This window comes from Lithobates pipiens, unplaced genomic scaffold, assembly GCF_037356315.1.
Source record: "Lithobates pipiens isolate NorthernLeopardFrog02 unplaced genomic scaffold, aLitPip1_a1.2 Scaffold_8, whole genome shotgun sequence".
NCBI lineage: Eukaryota > Metazoa > Chordata > Amphibia > Anura > Ranidae > Lithobates > Lithobates pipiens.
The window spans coordinates 544,053,695-544,073,773 of NW_027507903.1; the positions used below are offsets into that span (position 1 = coordinate 544,053,695).

At 38.4% G+C, this 20,079-nt stretch overlaps 1 protein-coding gene across 4 annotated transcripts in view; it reads right to left on the bottom strand.

Annotated features, from left to right (window-relative positions):
* EBF2 (EBF transcription factor 2) overlaps positions 1-20,079 on the bottom strand; it is a 147,390-nt gene that overhangs the window by 23,141 nt on the left and 104,170 nt on the right. For all 4 annotated transcript variants that reach the window (XM_077469760.1, XM_077469758.1, XM_077469759.1 and 1 more), the window contains exon 7: positions 3,456-3,537. In XM_077469760.1, the coding sequence (XP_077325886.1) occupies positions 3,456-3,537 (82 nt within the window). The remainder of the gene's footprint in view (positions 1-3,455; positions 3,538-20,079) is intronic.

Sequence of the window (20,079 nt, forward strand, 5' to 3'; positions counted from 1 at the left end):
GTAACGAAATAACGTCATCACCTTATGTACAATTTGGATTTTCTGACAACTTTGTCCGACCGTGTGTATGCAACAGTTTCGGACAAAATCCAACGGATTTGGTTGTCAGAATGTCCGACCGTGTGTACAAGGGCTAACACAGATCTAATTATCTGTGCAATATTAGGAAAATCATCAAAACATGACCTGTTGGAAGTACTCGAAGGTTACAGCTAAAAACACTGGTGTTGACTTACTAAAACTGGAGAGTTCAAAATCTGGTGCAGCTCTGCACAGAAATCAGGCAGCTTCCAATTTTTTTTGTCAAAGCTTATTCGAACAAGCTGAAGTTAGAAGCTGATTGGCTACCATGCAGAGATGAGACCAGATTTTGCACACTCCAGTTTTAGTAAATCAATCCCACTGTTTACAACTTGTTAAAGGGGAGTTCTAGCTGGGGAAAAAATAAAAAATAAAAGTCAGCAGTTACAAATACTGTAGCTGCTGACTTTTAATATAAGGACACTTACCTGTCCTGGGTGCCCGCAATGTCGGCACCCCAAGCGGATCCATCCATCGGCTTAGGGTGCAGACGCTGGAATTGCAAGTAAGGGAAACCGACAGTAAAGCCTTCAAGCTTCACAGTGGTTTCCTACTTCACATGCACAAGTCGCCCGGCGCTTTCTGAATGGTCCCGCCGTCTTCTGGGATACGCACAGGTCCCAGAGGGCAACAGGGGAGGTAGGAGGGCACAAAAAAAACACATAGGTGACGTACCTTGCCGCAACGCCATGGGACACACCAAAATGGTATGAGAAAAGGAGTGTTCTTTTGTTTCAAATGGAGTTTAGATTTGCCTGGAACTCCACTTTAATATTAATATTATCAAACTATAAGGCTGCTTTCACACTGGGGTGGGAGCGGTGCTTTACCGTCGTTTTAGCGGCGGTCTGCGGGCGCTAGCGGGATGGTTTTAACCCCCGCTAGCGGCCGAAAAAGGGTTAAAAGGGTTAAACCCGCCCGCAAAGCGCCGCTGCAGCGGCGCTTTGCCGGCGGTATTGCCGCGGTGTCCCATTGATTTCAATGGGTAGGAGCGGTATAGGAGCGGTGAATACACCGCTCCTTCACCGCTCCAAAGATGCGGCTAGCAGGACTTTTTTCACCGTCCTGCCAGCGCATCGCTCCAGTGTGAAAGCCCTCCGGCTTTCACACTGGAGGGAAAGGGGCCGGTTTTTTTCAGGCGCTACACAGGCGCTATTTTTAGCGCTGTAACGCCTGAATACCGCCCCAGTGTGAAAGCAGCCTAAAGGATTTTATAGTTTTACGAATTTGTGAAAAAGTGCTGTAAAATGAAATCAATATTCGGTGTGTCCATTTTTAGCATATAAAACAACATAAATTCTCATAAATATACCTATATATCAATTTTTTTCTGTGCAGTACTTTACAATATAAAGGGAGATAGTACAGTTACAATACAAGAGGGTTAAATTCTATATAACTTATTTTTAAGACAATGTTAAAATTCTAAAAAAGTTTGGTTGTGTACTTTTCTAACTGACAATATTTTTTATTTTTTATTAACAATTTTTCTTTCCCTCCATTTTTTTCAGTTCCTCTGGTTAGTATGTATTTCGTCTGTAAGCAACAACTAATTGACATAATATACAGTAGAAATATACCAAATTCTGACCATACACATACAGTAAGTACAATAATTCAATATAACATTTGTTTTGATACAAAAACTACAAAAAAAGAGAACTTTTTTTTTACTATTTAAAGGAGGATTTGCACATTAAGCATAAACCAGCAGATCTGCTTTGAAAGCTTAGAAAGTAAGTCTACTAATGTTACCGTAAAATGATAAAACTCCCTGTCAATGCTGCTAACTAGCTACTAATAGCTAGTTATACCAAAGAGTATAATAGAAAAATAGCATTGATTTCTCACAAGCACATTCTCAGTCCCACATTCTCCTGTTACTTTGTGTATATAGTAAATAGTTAATAACTGTAAAAATAAATAAACGTATTAAGCATTGTTTCAATGTGCTGCCATTCCGGCTCGAGTAGTGAGCCTCTAGGGTCTGAGGGTCAGACAAAGCCAGGCCCAGAAACACTACACAAGAGACCTGCTGACCTTGGGAAATCTTAACATCTTATCTAAACAGATCGAGGTCAGAGGGCCACTCTGCCACCTTAACTGCTTCCATGTTTCCCTGTGCTCGAGGTGTCAGTGTGTCCCTAAGATGTGACAGGAACCTGGGATGGGAACACAACACCACCAGCATAGCAAATCTAGAATACGTTGGAAGAGTAATAAAGGGGTGAGGAAATAAAGTCAATTCTATGTTAAAAATATATTGTAATTATTAAATATTTCAGAAGTTAGAATCATGGTCACATATGGCTCCATCTCTCTCTCTCTCTCTCTCTCTCTCTCCCTCTCTCTCTTTATATATATATATATAGTCAAAGGTCTTGGGGCGCCTGCCTTTACACGCACATGAACTTTGATGGCATCCTGGTATTAGTCGGTAGGGTTCAATATTGAGTTGGCTTATTCTTTGCAGCTATAACAGCTTCAACTCTTCTGGGAAGGCTCTCCACAAGGTCTAGGAGTGTGCCTATGGGAATGTTTGACCATTCTTCCTGAAGTGCGTTTGTGAGGTCAGGCGCCGATGTTGGACAAGAAGGCCTGGATCGCAGTCTCCAAAATTCTCCAGAATTTATTCCAAAGGTTTTCTGTGGGGTTGAGGTCAGGACTCTGTGCAGGCCAGTCAAGTTCCCCTACCCCAAACACGCTAATCCATGTCTTTATGGACCTTGCTTTGTGCACTGGTCCAAATCATTTGGTGGAGGGGGGATTATGGTGTGGGGTTGTTTTTCAGGGGTTGAGCTTGGCCGCTTAGTGCCAGTGAAGGGAACTCTTAAGACATCAGCATACCAAGACATTTTGGACAATTTCATGCTCCCAATTTTGTGGGAACAGTTTGGTGATGACCCCTTCTTGTTCTAACATGACTGCACACCATTTCACAAACAAGGTCCATACAGATGAGCGAAGGGTGCATGAACTTGACTGGCCTGCACAAAGTCCTGACCTCAATCTGATAGAACACCTTTGGGATGAAATAGAGCAGAGACTGCGAGCCAGACCCTCTCGTCCAACAACAGTGCCTGACCTCACAAATGCGCTTCTGGAAGAATGATCAAACATTCCCATAGATACACTCCTAAACCTTGTGGACAGCCTTTCCAGAAGAGTTGAAGCTGTTATAGCTGCAATGGGTGGGCCAATTTAATATTGACTAAGACTGGGATGCTATTAAAGTTCATGTGCGTGTAAAGGCAGACGGCCCAATACTTTTGACAATATAGTGTATATTGACAATGGTAACATGAGTTTAAAATACAATACCGTGATCCTGCATCCCATGTAATAACTTCACTTTAAATATAAAGGGTACATACCTGGAATCGTCTCATGTCTCGGGGGTTCCCTGCAGTCTTCAGACAATTCTGGTTACATTTCAAAAAGAATTTAAGGAAAAACCTAGAAAAAGGTAATGCAATGTGACAGGTTAATTGAAGATCATGGCATCATCACAGACTTACGTGTATGTGCTTTGTTGTATGTGAAATCACAGTATTTAATTTTCCTACATGGTTATATATATATATATATATATATATATATATATATATATATATATATATATATATATATATATATATCTACCGGAATATATATATGAACAGTCATCGAAACTCTTAGGGTAGCCATAAATAATAAATAATTCTGCTAAGATTGCTAAAATTCAAAGTGTCGATTAGCGATAGATCTCAATAATACAGGCTGATGGATATGATTTTTCCTTGGCTCCCTCACCCCTAACATACAGGCATACCCCACTTTTAAGTACACAATGGGGTTCATTTACTAAAGCTGTAAAGTACAAAATCAGGCTCCCTTCTGCATAGAAACCAATGAGCTTCCAGGTTTTATTACCCAAGCTTAATTGAACAATCTGAGGTTAGAAGCTCATTGGTTTCTATGCAGAAGTGAGTCTGATTTTGCACTTTCCAGCTTTAGTAAATAAACCCCATTGTACACTTAAAAGTGGGGTATGCCTGTATAATAGAAAAGTGATTTTAGAACTGGTGGACAGTTAATGAAATGTTGTCTCATTTAAAAAATCATATCGTCTGTAAATTCTGCCATACCAGACCAGATCACCTTAACCCCCCTGACGGTATTCCCGAGTCTGACTCGGGGTGGATTTTTCATACCAAAAGCGGTATCCCCGAGTCAGACTCGGGACAGCGTCGCTGGATCCAGGAGGAGGTTTCCTTACCTTCTCCTTCGAATCCAGCGTTGTCTCCCCGCTGTACGAGCGAGCCGTGTCTCGCTCGATCTATCACATCGGCGATCTCCGTGCCCTGCGAGCGTTGCGACGCACGGGCACGGAGATCGGCGCCAAATTCAAAAAGTGAAATAAACAGTATACATACAGTATAATGTAATCTTACAGATTACATTGCTGTATGTAAATATTTCACATCCCCGTTGTCCCTAGTGGTCTGTCCAGTGTCCTGCATGCAGTTTTATATTGTAAAAACTGTTCTTTATGCCTGGAAACTGGAGATTGTCCATAGCAACCAAAACTGTCACTGTACATCAAAAATGATTTTAGACCAGCTAGAAAACAGCGATAATAAATTAGAATGACTCGCAGAATTGAGCGATAGCGATTTGTGGGGAGATCCGTCATCAAATACTGAAAAGTAATGACAGTGACAATTCTGCAACTCAGCAAATTTCAGTGTTTTTGATTTGATTACATTATTGAATAATTTTTATTATTGTTATATTATTATTTGGTACAATTATTTATAATTATTTATTATATTATAATTTATGATTTAATTTTTCAAACTTTATCATACCTGGGATGTCTGCTAGACTCTGGTTTGGACAGATTTAAGAGAGTTATTCCTAAGAATTGCAGGACTACAATATAAAACGCCAAATTTTCATGCAAAATAATGGTACCGCTTTTAGCACCTAAAATCCGAAATAATGGTACCGCCAGGGAGGTTAAACAGATACTAACTAACACGACTAATTAGCATGGCTGCACTCGATCTAAAAAAAACACATATATTGCGTTAGAATGATATTAATTCCTGAAAAGAACATTCTTTCTTGAGAGACATTTACAGCCTGATGATAGCTAATTCACGAAGGTGATGTGTAAAGTAATGCATATAATAAATATAATTATCTCTTCTTTTTATCACCTGCTTGAAGCTGAGAACGAGAATGCCTTATAATGTGCTGCTACCTACATAATGTATGCCAGTGCTATGTACACACAACACATACATCAGCCTCACGCCATAGATGTAAACATACTGACACATATTAAAGGAAGCCATCGTGAACAGCATCTTAGCATTTAACATATCTAAGATATAAATTATATGTATATCACGCAATGGGGTTCATTTACAAAAACTGGAAAGTGCAAAATCCGGTGCAGCTGTGCATGGTAGCCAATCAGAGAAAAAAATTCCCAATTAGTTCATGCCACTATTCTTGCTCTTAAATTCATAATGGTCAACATGATCCCGGGTATCAGAGGTGAATGAATGAATGAATGACTTATATAGCGCTACCTATACGAACTGAATCGCCTCTGGGCGCTTTTTCTTGCCACTGGTGTCCATCTGCAGCTATTTATGTGGTCCTTTAACCTGTAGAGTCCCGACACACTTACAACATTGACATACACATACACATATTATGGCCAATTCTTTTTTTTGGACAGGGTCTAATTAACCTACCAGCATGTCTTTGGAGTGTGGGAGGAAACCGGAGTACCCGGAGGAAACCCACGCAGGCACAGGGAGAACATGCAAACTCCAGGCAGATAGTGTTGTGGTCGGGATTTGAACCAGCAACCCTATTGCTGCTAGGTGAAAGTGCTAACCACTACACCACTGTGCTGCACTAATGTGTGCATTGCCTAAATATTTTGTGCTAAAAGGTGCCTTCTTTCCATTTCAGAAGATTGGGAGGTATGCACACACATATACACTTTATGTATGTGGACACCCACCAAATTCTTGAGTTCAAGTGTTCCCAGTAGTGGGTACTGTTAATACTACAGCATACAAAGACCATTTTACACAATTGGAGTAGGCACTTTTCTGTTCCAACTTGACTGTGCCCTTGTGAACAAAGCCATCTCCATAAAGACATGGATTGTTGGGTTTAGTGTGGAGGATCTTGAGAGACTTGCACAGTGCCGTGAAAAACATGTTTGTAATAAATTGGAATGCTAGTTGGGAGCAAGGGCTTATTATCCAACATCAGTACCCGATGTTACAAATGCTCTCCTGGCTAACTGAGCACAATGTTCCATAGGCACACTCCAAAATATTCTGGCACATAGTGTATAAGGATTATGATCCCTGTGAGGTTAGTAATTCAAAAACATGCTAGTCAACTGGTTTCCACCTAAAAGTGACCCTACTGTGTGTACATGCATGTATACCCGTGGTTGGAACAATTAATTGTAGCCTGTAAGTGAATGGCTCAAAGTTCTGTGGAATTTTTTGCGCTAAGTGGTGGGAACATATTGGTGGTATTTATTATTTTTTTTATGGCTATGGCTATCAGACCTTCTCTGCAAATTTATTGTGGAGCAGGAATAATGACAATTAACGCTACTTGGGGCTTTATGTATTCACAGATTCTTGCTAGGAATTTCAGCTAAAGTCTATCAATACCCCACCTTTTATTTTTGTTTTGGATAGAATGGGGGAAGTTTGGAGCTTTTGTAAAGCTTTACTGCTGCCTGGGCTCCATTATAGATTTCTCCTTACTGTCTGTTGTGGTGATGTTTTACCAGACAGCAAATGAGGGAAAATCTGCAACAGGGAAAGAGACAACAATAAAGGGTTTCAGCATTACCCCACTTACCGAAGGAAATACCTTTGTCTGTGTTGCTGTTTGGGAGATTTCCCCTCACTTCCTGTCCTGGGGACATCCTTTTTACCAGCCAGGAAGTGAAGGAATTGCTATAACAAAGCTTCCAATGGTAGTAAAACCTGGCATGAGTTCTAATCCTTCCCCACTCTATCCAAAACGAAAAACATTTTGGCTATATATAGATTTTAATTCCCACAAATCTCCAATATGTTTTACGTATTTTTAGTAAACACACGTTTATGTTGTTATTTAAAAAAAGTACATGTCTTTTTTTACCATTTACAATATTTTTAAAATAATTGTTTTTACAAATTTTTTAATGTTTCAGTTTTCATTTGATTCTTTTATCATTTTCTTTTAAAGCATTTTAGGGAATGTTCATGATCAACATCAGTTAAGATGATCATTAACCTCCTTGGCGGTATGATTCAGTCTGGTTTTAGGTGCTGAAAGCGGTACAATTATTTTACATGGAAATTTGGTGTTTTATATTGTAGTCCTGTAATTCTTCGGAATAACTCTCTTAAATCTGTTCAAACCAGAGTCTAGCAGACATCCCGGGTATGATAAAGTTTATAATATAATAAATAATAATAAAAATTATTCAATAATGTAATCAAATCCTAAAACAGTGAAAAAGGGACACTTTTTGGTTGCTATGGACAATCTCCAAATTTCAGGCAGAAAAAACAGTATTTATAATATAAAAGTGCATGCAGGGCACTGCACAGACCACTAGCGACAAAGGGTGTGTGTATTTTTTAATACAGTACTATAATCTGTAAGATTGCAGTACTGTGTGTGTTTTGTGTGTTTTTACTTTTTTGAATTTGCCGCCGTTCTCCGCTCCTGTGCGCCGTAACATCGCAGAGAACGGCGCTCGGCGGCATTCGGCACTGTGAATCGAGTGGAGGACAGCTCGCTCACACAGCGCGGAGGACATCGCTGGATCCAGGGGACAAGGTAAGTAAGTCCTTCCCTGCATCCAGCGGTGCGATCCCGAGTCTGGCTCGGGGTTACCACTCCTGTTATTAAAATCCCAACCCGAGTCAGACTCGGGATTACCGCTAGGTGGGTTAAGTGGTAATACATTTGAAGCCATGTTGATAGAGTAAGTATTGGGCCTTATTTACCAAGGTTGTAAACTTGCTAGCTAAACCTTGCTTTGCTTTTAGTTAATCAGGAATGGCACACTCTGATTAACTAAATGCAAATTAGCTGCATACACATATCCATACATAATGTCCCACTCTGCCTACTCACACCAGAATGAATATTTGCTAAGATTAGGGTAAGTAAAAATTAAGAGGTTTTTATTTCCTCAAATTTTCAGAAAAAGTCTGGAAATTTTGGCAAAATTTTTGAAAAAGCATTACAGTGAATCTGCAAGGCAAAAATACATTGTTTGGTATTTTTTTGTTATATAAACTCATTCCAAATATGCTGGACCTCTTCTTCTACCAAAAAACATGGATCCACAATAACATTATTTGACATTTTTTTCACGTTAAGGAAAATTTAGACAGTGAAAAAAAATAAAAGCACTAAGTGAAACAAAGTAGACTACCCTATCCCTCCAAAAAAAGCACACATTTTAAATAAAGGAAAAGAGTATATATTTTTTGAAGAAAGTTTTACCAAATGCTCAATGAGAAAACTAAGAGTTTCCACTTTAGCAACAATTTTGCTGAGTATAGTTTTGATAACATCACTCCACTCATCCCGAACCCAACGGAGTCATCAGGAATCCAATAGGTTTATAAAGCAGTGAATGTGACATTCACCAAAGATTCTCTGGAGGGGATATCAATTACTGTAAATTAAAATGCATGCACCAGCAAGATTCACTTGAAATGAATGTTTGAGTAATCTTACATTCACTGCTTTATAAATATATACCTAATGTGTAAACAGGTTTGTTGAGGGAAAAAAAAAAAAATCATTCCCCTCAAGTAAACTCTATATAAAGGAATGAGTTTATAAAAAAAACAACAACATAAAGTGAAAACAGAAATCCAGCCAAACATAGCAAGATAAAAATGAATAGGTTATTAAAATGAGAAAAAAAAACATCTGTTGCTGTAGTATGCAGCGTCAGTGCAGAGATCCCAGCCCCCTCCACAATAGTATTTTTTTTCTGCCCATCATTCAACCCAGTTTCTTCTCTCTGACCCCATTGTCCTGGACATGCCCCAGCCATTAACTGGACAGTGAAAGGAGAAGCAGTTCCCCTTTACATCTTAAGAATGGTGTTTTTGTTTTCTTTTTTTTTGGGTAGCTCTGATTTAGGTGATAGAGATTATAATAACTTGCAGGCATGGATATGTAAAAGTTTCTTGAGCTTATTAGGAAGGACAGAAGTTTGAGTGGAAATTGTGATTTTCCCGTATACAATTTTATGTCTGACCTGTAATCTCATACAACATAAACAGTTATTTACCAGCTTGCTTTATATAGAAGTGACAGTTAAAGTGCAAAAACAAACTTTACATTTAATTAATGTGCTTCTGATTTTCTATTTATGTAGAACATACTATTTACTCTTTGGGGCTGATTTTTTACAATTACCTGTATTCACTTGAAATAGTTACGGTATATAGTTTCAGATATATTCCTATTTTTATTTTTTTAAATAAAACATTAGTCAAAAAACAGAAAATTGTATCAAATACTTATACTAATTTCCCTTTCCTGTGCCAATCCATGGCAGCATACTACATGCATGAAGCCATGTTGGAGTCAGGAAAATTAAATTTTTTTAAAAATACTTACCGTAATTTTTCTTTCCTGGCGTATGCTACCATGTTGGTGCCAGGAAAATGTAATTCTTCCTTAGTAAATAAGCCATATTCTAATGAATATTATTAGCTGTACTTTTAGATACAGTTCTTTTTTTTTTCTTTAGGTCTTTTGGTTATAAAAAACCCTTTTCCCGATTTCTCCAATTACTTTGGTCATACAGTCTATAGAGCAGAATGGTGGCAACGGGTTCACAGTATAGGTTACAAATAACATATTGCCTGTTAATTGCACAAGTTAACTAGCCATGACTGTCAGTGGTCTCATAAATGGCCGTTCCATTTATGATCAGTGAAACCTGAACCAAGCCAAGCCTTTCCCATCAGCTGATGTTTCCAACTTTATTGAAAAAGTGAGTCCATTAAAAATCTTTTATTTCTTTTAACCAGACTTATAAATACATTTGTACATTACTAGCATAAAGACGAAAAATGAAAATCCAACCAAGAGACATTTTTTGTGGCTCATTTGGCAAATTAGTAAATGTAAACCGAATTTGTGTTGTTTTCTAACCATTTAAAGCCCCATACACACTATTAGAATTTCTTCAGATTTACCAAAACCATGTAGTGCAAGGGCCTGCATGATTGCATACAAATTGAAACTCCTAAGGTTTGACCTCATATTATATGGTTTTGGTAAATCTGAAGACAAAAATCTGCAGAAAATCTAATAGTGTGTATGGGGCTTTAGTATAAATCTGAAGTGAACACATGCTTAGAGGGAAAACAAATCCTCTAGAAAAACGTTCTTTTTTCCTGTAAGTGATGGCCAGAGGTAATTATTGCAATTGCTATCTATAGACTTTTGAATTGTTGCTTAAACCTTTCCAAAATTGTTCATATCAGATGCCAGACATCCAGTGCCAGGACCTTCTCTCTAAAGCTTTTGTGTCCAAGGAAATATTCCAGTTTTTTGTTTTATTGTTTAAGGTTAACACCACCAATACAGCCTAACTCCAGGAAAACAGGGATTTGTAATTGTACTGTTCAGCCATTATTTTAATGTAGGCACCCCTGCCAGACACCATGTCTAGGTCCTGGATCTTTCTGTAGACTACACATTGGGGTTGATTTACTAAAACTGGAACATACATAATCTGCTGCAATGATAGCTAATTAGTTTCTAACTTCAGCTTGTTCAATTAAGCTTTGTTAAAAAAAAAAAAACTGGGAGCTGATTGCTTTCTATGCAGAGCTGCACCAGATTTTGCACTCTGCAGTTTTAGTAAATCAACCCCACTAGGTCCAGGTCCTGTCCTGGTCTGTTACTGGACTAGAAAACACACTAAGGAGGCCACCCCTAAACTATTAACATGTTGAAAAGAGATTACCAATAAGACAACGCTACTTTGTGTAACTGCTTAGCAGGAAGCAGAGCCTGTGTATAAAACAAGCAAATATGATTGTCCCCATATACATATCTAATTGAGAACCATATATGAAAATAGTGTTACATTTAATACATATTGTTAACAGTGTTTACATAAAGGGTAAACTATAATGTTTTTTTTTTTTTCTTCTATCTATATGTAAAACAGTTTTTACATTACAGCTGATTTTTACAAGCTAATGGTTCTTCTGACTCTGTGAAAACAATGCAATTCCTTTGGGTTGCTATCTTTTCTCAGCAGTTGTTAAAGGGGTTGTAAAGCTTCGTTTTTTATTTTCTAAATAGGTTCCTTTAAGCTAGTGCATTGTTGGTTCACTTACCTTTTCCTTTGGTTTCCCTTCTAAATGTTTTTTTTTCTTTGTCTGAATTTCTCACTTCCTGTTTCTCCTCAGTAAACTTCACACCATCATCCGAGCGGTGTTTAGTCAGCCAGAACAGCTTACTGAACAGCTTACTGAGGAGGAACAGGAAGTGAGAAATTCAGACAAAGAAAACAAAGAAAAAAAAAACATTTAGAAGGGAAATCGAAGGAAAAGGTAAGTGAACCAACAATGTACTAGCTTAAAGGAACCTATTTAGAAAAAAACAAACCTTTACAACCCCTTTAAGCAGTACGTTTGAATCAGGCTTTGTGAGTCAAACACAAAGCTCCCTCTACTGGTCAAGCTTTATATTTATTATGATAATAATAACATGCAAGTGGAAACATATAGAAATGTGAGTCACATAAAAAAAATAACATAAAAGGAGAAAGCAATATTAGCCTAAAATATGTGCTCTTTGTTGATACACTGTACTTTCTCTTTAACCACTTGCCAACTGCCCTATAGCAGTTTTATTGCTACAGGGTGGCCGCGCTGCGCAGGATCACATATAAATAAGTTACCCTGCACTTCTGGGTAGCAGGTGCGAGTGCGTGCTGCTGGCGGCTCACTCTCGCTGTGATTCTACCCAGCAGGAGCCAATCAGTGGGTCCTGTGGACTCAATGTCCACCAGCACTTGCCTGTTTGTTCGGTACACAGAACGGCAGTCTGCCTATGTAAACAAGGCAGATTGCCATTCTGTCAGTAAAGAAGGCATGGATCCTTTGCAGGAACTCCAAACCATGCCTCTTACTAGTAAAAGCACCTCCCACAGTACACTAAAACACTGGCTAGGCACACAGTTAACCCTTTGATCACCCCTGATGTTAACCCCTTCCCAGCCAGTGTCATTAGTACAGATACAGTGCATATTTTTAGCACTGGTCACTGTATTAGTGTCACTGGTTCCCAAAAAAGTATCAAAGGTGTCATTTTGTTTTACCAAAAATATGTAGCAGGATACATATTGGCCTAAATTTATGAAGAAATTCGATTTCTTACATTATTTTATTGAATATATTTTATAGCAGAAAAGTCAAAAAATAATGTTTGTTTTTTTCAAAATTGTCGATCGTTTGTTGATTATTGTGCAAAAAATAAAACGCAGAGGTGATCAAATACCAACAAAAGAAAGCTTGATTTGTGGGAAAAAGGACAAAAATGTTATATGGATACAGTGTCGCATGACCGTGCAATTGTCAGTTAAAGTAACGCAGTGTCGTATAGCAAAAAATCGCCTGGTCATGAAGGGGGGTAAATCTGGTGGTTAAACTGATTAATGCAGCTCAAGGAAAACACATTAATTACACTATAATTTCCCTTTATTATTAGAAAAAATTAATAAATACTGTATTAAGTTAAGCAACAGTGTCATGCTGTATATCACAATACATAAAAGAGAACCTATAATAGTTTTGGTTCAATTTTGCTACAGCGTTTTAGTTGCAGCATAATTAAAGCGTTTGTTACCCCAACACTTCATATTCCTGATATGTGCCTGCTGCACTATGTATTTGTATAAGAAAGTCTCCTTTTTTTCTTTGTATTGCTTCCTTTGTGTAAAATCCCCAGTGTTCCTGCCAGCCCCTTGCTCTCCTATGGAAAACTGACCACACTAAACAGGAGAGCACGTCGTGGTCAGCTATGCTGGAAACTCAGTCTGCTCTGCTCCAATGATCAGACTTTTCCTGACACACCCTCACTGTACAGCCATTCACTGGGAAGCTCAGTATGCTGCTGCTTCTGGTGCACTCAGAATCTGGTGCCACTGTGCATGGTAGCCAACTAAAGCTTGTTTAATTAAGCTTTGATAATAAAACCTGGAAGCTGATTGGTTTCTATGCAGAGCTACACCATATTTTGCAATACAATATACCTACCTGCCTGCTCACATCGATCCCTGGACTGTAAACTGAGCTGCGCATGCAGAGCTCAGCTTGCAGCGTCCGGACCGATCCTGTGTGCCAAGATGCCTAGCTCCTGTGCATATGCAGGAGTGCTATCATCTAGCACCGCCCAATGAAGATGGATGAGGCCAGGGACACAGGAGAAGATACCAGTGCCAGTAAAGGAGCATTGGGAAAGTGAGTATCCTCGCTTTAGTTTTGCTTTAAACTAAAATAATTAAAATTTATGTTTTATGATTATTTGTTTCTTTACTATATCTAAAGAGTACAATGGGTTTTGCTAGAGAGAACAGAGCAGAAGTTGTTACCTTTCAGGCATGACGTCTAAGATTAAAAATTTGGGTGGTTGACTGAAGGGAGGAGGAGACAGGGGAGGAGTCACTGCTCTAATCTATTTTCTTAGGTGTAAATTTCAAAGTGAGCTACTGAACTCTGTGGACAACAGAGCCAGGGAGCCCCCTGGAAAATATCTAAAAAGGAACAGAGCTCAAACTGCTGGTGATATATTAAAATACAAAAAATAAATTGTAATGTTGCATTAAAATGTGATCAAGAAAAATATATATATATTTTTAGTTCTAGCATAACAAATAAAACGTTTTTAGATTATTTGATTATTACTATTTAAGGATCGTCAGTTACAATGTTGCCAAAGCCAACTAAAATAGTTATTTTTCTTGAATCCTAGCAGTCATGGGACCTCTACCCTATATGTAGAAACCTTTGGCCAACGTGTCTAATCTAAAATATTCCTTTTGTGGATGTGCTTAAAGTATCAATCCCACTGGAAATTTGTCTACCAGGTTTTTGTACAGAAACAGATCTTGGAATGAACGTCTCATCCTGCCACCATACTGCCAACTCTTCTGCCACTATTTAATGAGCAACAATGACATTAAGTAGTTATGTGATAATATACAATGCTTGGTGTCACATGATGAACACTACTGAGTCACTGTACACTGGGAATGTTTCTATTTGTTTACAAGGTGGCACAGTGGTGTAGTGGGTGGCACTCTTGCCTAGCAGTAAAAAGGGTTGCTGGTTTGAATCCCAACCACAACACTACCCACCTGGAGTTTGCATGTTCTGCCTGTGCCAGGATGGGTTTCCTCCGGGTACTCCGGTTTCTTCCCACACTCCAAAGACATGCTGGTAGGTTAATTGGTCTCTGTCTAAATTGGCCCCTGTATATGAATGTGAGTTAGGGACCATAGATTGGAAGCTCCTTGAGGGTAGGGACTGATGTGAATGTACAATGTATATGTAAAGCACTGTGTAAATTGACAGCACTATATAAGTACTTTAAATAATAATTATTTAATTAAGTTTGCAGTGCAGCTATAGATTTTTTTTTATATTTCTTTACATTTCTTCTATATGCATATCATTATTTTCCATAGAGCTTTACAACATCCCTGCCATTTTAAGCACCTACCATGCCCAAATGCACACAGATATAGTATATTCAGCATATCATTTTTTTAAATTTTTATTTATTTATATATTTTTTTACTTGGAGGTAGGGATTAAGGTTCATAGCGTAATAATTTCTGTAAAGCTCAGTAGAATCTGTTGGCACTATATACAAATATAGAAAGAATATACATTCCGATTTTAAAGTGGGCACATAATGCTCTGTATACTTATATTAAATATACATTCACACGTAGTTAGAGTATGTGGGAAGACGGTGGGGGAGCAGAGCGGGAGATTGTGTGGGTCATAGCTGTATGTTCCTGCAGTAAGTTTGGGTCCCAGATGAGTCGGTCGGTTCCTTGTGTTACTATGACAACCACATTTACTGCAGTCCCAAAATCCCAACACAGCGCACACATACAGGCCAGAATTAAAGGCAAAGACACACGCTGCTACGCAATGCAAACAAACATACATATGCAGACAGCTACATTTCACAGGCACACAGGGCTGCAAAAATACAGGTCTACACAATATATTATTTGCAGGGGAACGATCGTATGTTTTAAATATTCTGCGTTGAACTAATGCACAAAAATATTTACATGTGCAAACCATTCCAAGAATAACGGCATGCTTTAAAATAGATTTGTTTTCTATGGGGAGGATTTTCTCAATAGGTCACTCCACTCAAAACTCACAGTTTAGCTTTTAGAAGATGCCAGACACTTAAACTGCCTAATAATTTTTTTATATCTCTAAGGAACTCCAGTGGTAAGAATTATGCCCAATGCATTTTTTTTTTTTTGAGAGAGAGAGACTTTCACTTTCTCGCAGTTGAATTTTTTATATATTTTACATTATAGAGACTACAACATGAGCAACGAAAAACACCCCAGAGGGGGTAGGCAGCCTAAGTTCCATGGTGGGTTGGAAAAGATTCAAGAATTACCGCACTCAGATCTCACAGCTAAAATAAAAGCCTAAAAGGTTAGTGGGTGCCTCAGCCTACCAGTCTCCACTTATAATAAAGGCGGCCATACACAGATCAAAATTTGTCCAGTTCAGCAGCTACTAGCCAAATTTCGATCCATGTATGGGCAGGCTGGTTGACAGAATTCGATCAACTTGAGTACAACCAGCCTGTCAGATTTTTCCTGAACAATCAATGCTACCAGCTATAGTTGGCAACACTGATCAATGTGTTCTGATTGCGGGAACACAATAACAAAGCGGAAGTGATTCCCCCATCCACATCTAGTATGTGAATGGGGGAATCTGGTCTTTTGTTTTTTCATTCAACCCACTGGTTGAATCAAAATGATGATTACTGTATGGGCTGCTTTAGGCTATCACTTTTAACTGAACAGGCCCAATGTTTACACTATCCTAGCAATGCTGTATTTGATTCAGAGAAACAAAATAATTTTTTAGCAAATCACCCCTTTTGTAAAAATCCTTTATTTTTCTGCTTTAAAATGTTTTAAAAATATCTGTATAGTGATATACAGTACAGCTGAAATTATTGCCTAATCCTTCGAAAATTTCTTGCTAATATTTCCATAGAAAAATAATAATAATAAAAAAATATATAGCAAAAAAAAAAAAAAACACAAGAAGCTTATGTACAAGGTAAAGTAAACAACACAACAATATATATATATATATTATTTAAAATTCTTCCGAAAACATAGGATATCACTGTGTAAAATAATGGACTGAATTTATCAAAATTTTAAAAAACAGGACTGTCTGTGGTGCTTGCAGGGGCCAGTCAGTGTTTACCTTTCATATTCCAACCTTTAGGCTCCATTTGCACCTAGGCGTTTGGAGTAGCGGGTGGAATTACCGTGATTCCAGAACCCGGCAAAATGCAGATCACAATTGCGATGCCATTACTTATGAATGGCACCCTAATTGCGATGTGATTTTGCCATGATTGGCGGGCGATAAATCGCGCTGCAATGTCTGTTTCAAAAAGGAGCCGGAGTTTGCGATTTTTCCGCGATTGCAAGGCGATTTGTCACCCACCAATCACAGCAAAATCGCACCACGACTAGGGTGCCATTAACAAATAATGGCATCGCAATCACTTCCCGTGTTTTGCAAAAATTCTAGAATTGCAGGCAGAATCGCGATGATTCCAAATGCCTAGGTGTGAATAGAGCCTTAGTTAGACTAGTAAACTAGGACCAGGGGAATTAAGATAAAGATATTTAAAACTAAACAATCTCCTAACTTACTGCAATCAGGAAAACAGACATTAAAATCTATCTACTAAGGTAGTAGATGATGTTTATTTAGCTTATTGAGTATGGTAACACTGTAAATATCCAATAAAGTGTATTTTCTCAAATAAATTTGAAAGTTTGAAGTGAACTCATCTTAGTGACCATGCACAATGCAAATGCAAAGCTAAAACTCTCTAATCTTTTGTAAATCAACCCAAATTTCTCACTTCAGTTTATAAGCGTGGCCTACTGAATACTTTTCCACATAAGGGAACAGTTGCCCTGCAGCACAATTCTCATAAGGGAATCTTAAAAACCAGATTCTCAGGAACATGGAACTTTTTTTTTAATATGGAAACATATCGGAGCTCTGCTTGGATTTATCATAAATCAGAAGTGACCTATAGTTGTGCCAAGGAAGCTGGCTTTCAGCAAATGCTTAATCCTTGTTGCTTTATATTTTTCTTTTCAGGTAATTTTACTGTGTTGTATAAGTATATATATATATATATATATATATATATATATATATAGATATATATATATATATATATATATATATATTTGGTTTCAATTTGAAAACATTGTTTTTTTTGTATCCATAGACAAATAGTCATCTGCCCCTTATGTTATCTTCCTTGATTTTTCTTTTACTAAATAGTAGAGAATTTTATCTTTGCAAAGTGGATGTTCATTTAACTTAACGAAAGAGGTGAAGCTGCATTAACTTTGATCTTCCAATCACATACAAATGAAAGTCCTGATTTTCATTGTACGACTGGGTATTCAGAGTAAAGATAGCTCCCCTTACTAAGCTATTCTCTACTCTATTAGTAAATTAACATCAGCATTATAGTACAGGTATGTCAATGCACAATGCAGACATTATCATCGGATGGCCTTTGTGCTTCAATATTACTTGGACTGGTCTGTCTACCAAGGCTTTGGAATCTGATAGACATCCCAATGGCCACCCAACTTGGCCCTTTTCCATTAGACATATACCAGGAAAACCTGTGACTGCATTTATAAACAAGCCATATCATCCATGGACTGAGGTATGCAGAGCCCACAAGTAAAATAAATTGACATTCAGTTGACCACCATGGGGTTAAAAATATTTTTTGCAATATAGATAGTTTGGGATTTATGAAAATATGAATTTGTAAAATTGTGGATTATATGTTTATAATGGTCTTATTATCTAATGAGGGAATACAATTAATTATTTATACTAAACTTGTTGCCGTGGCCCATTTATGGTTAGGGTTGACTAATGAAGCCTCTGGTAAGTCTAACTGCAAATTGACTTGTGCTCTGCTACCTGGCCTTTTGCCTTTTGTTGGCTACCCTACCTTGGTGGACATAAGATAACGCTCTTCGTGGATTTTGATGAGGAGCCACATGTCCGGCCAACCTAAAAGTGATATTTTAGTTATAGATGGCGCCTGATGAGCTGAATCAACCCCTGGCTTCTTATTTCTCTTGGAGAATCCAGAAGAGAGGTCCACCTGTGGTCCACCTGCCATTATTCCCAATTCTTTTCCTGTCCATCTGTGAGTTTTAGGTGTTTCCACCCAACTTTGTGTGTTTCAGCACTTCCTGTTGCATTCTCCAAAATATAAATTCACATAAATCATCAAGGAAGTGTAGTACCTTCCCATAATGACCACATCAGGTGTGTAGACCTAGTAACTCAAGCGTAAATATCTCACCATCTGGGTAAGAAATAGTCAGGTGGTTGAACTCTCCAGCAGCTATCAAGCAATGAAAATCAGTTTTGCATGGACTGACCCTTTAACTATAAAACCCTTTCACGCTGAACCAAGTAGTTAAAAATCTCAATTCCAGGGAGCTGTATTCTCCTGATCTGCAGCTCAATCCCACATTTTTCCACCCGTCAGACAGGAATACCCAAAACCTTTTTATTTTTCATAACCATCCAATGTTTGTTAGGATCATTAAACTAAAACTGACTTTTCACCTGCTCCCATACCATATGCAGCTGCAAATTTTTAAATTAAACTATGAAACCATGCATATATTTACATATATTACAGCATACCCTCTCCATTTAACATGCAAATGTACTCCAATGTTTCAGAACACCTTCTGTCGCTAATTAATTTGCTGAATTATAATTAGACTAATCCTGCATAATTAATAAGCGCAGACTTCTTTTTTAATGTGTTTGAGGTGCTGTACGACTCGGCACGGCTTTCTATAAACTGCTAAATAAGTGTTGGAAAAAGCAGTAAATAAACACGGTGAAGAGGGGTGGGTAGACAAGGACTGGGGGGGTCTTTGGCAAGGAGGCACTTATGCATGCGCCTGTTAGGGCATCAGGGTGTGAATGTACAAAGGACACGGAGCAGGCGGCACAGAAAGGTATAATTCACCGTGTAGTACAGGGTTTGTAGGAAGTGCCTGCAAAGGATTAGTGAGCCGTATGTTGCATTAGTACGTGTAATTCTATTAAAGTCAGGGGCTATATCAAAGCCTGGTGTACAAGACTGGAGCTCGCTAGTGTGCTCGATGGTGAATGGAGTCATTTTCGTCCCAGGTGCCAGCAGCAGCTGAGTGATCCAGTGAAACGATTAAGCTCCATTAGTGCCGAAAGCCACTCAGCGATGGAGCCAGGGCATTGCAAATAGCCAGTGCTTGAAGCCAAAAATACACTGAGAGGATGTGGTTGGCACTGCTACAATCTGTTGGTGTACACACTGAGAATTCTCGCCACTTCATGACTGAATGAATATGCTCGGCAATATATAGCAATGTATTATTTCAGTGATGGCTAATAATGATTTTCCTCACTGCGGGAGTGCCCCATTCCTTTGTGGTACCTAAGGCAGCAATAAAATGCTGGCAGTGAACCCTGGCACCAAGTTCCCTCATGACTGTGGCTGTTTCTGTTGCTATGGAGCCCTGGATTTTGTAGTCCTTGCACTGCTTTCCCACAGTCCATGGGGCCAAATAAAAGCAGA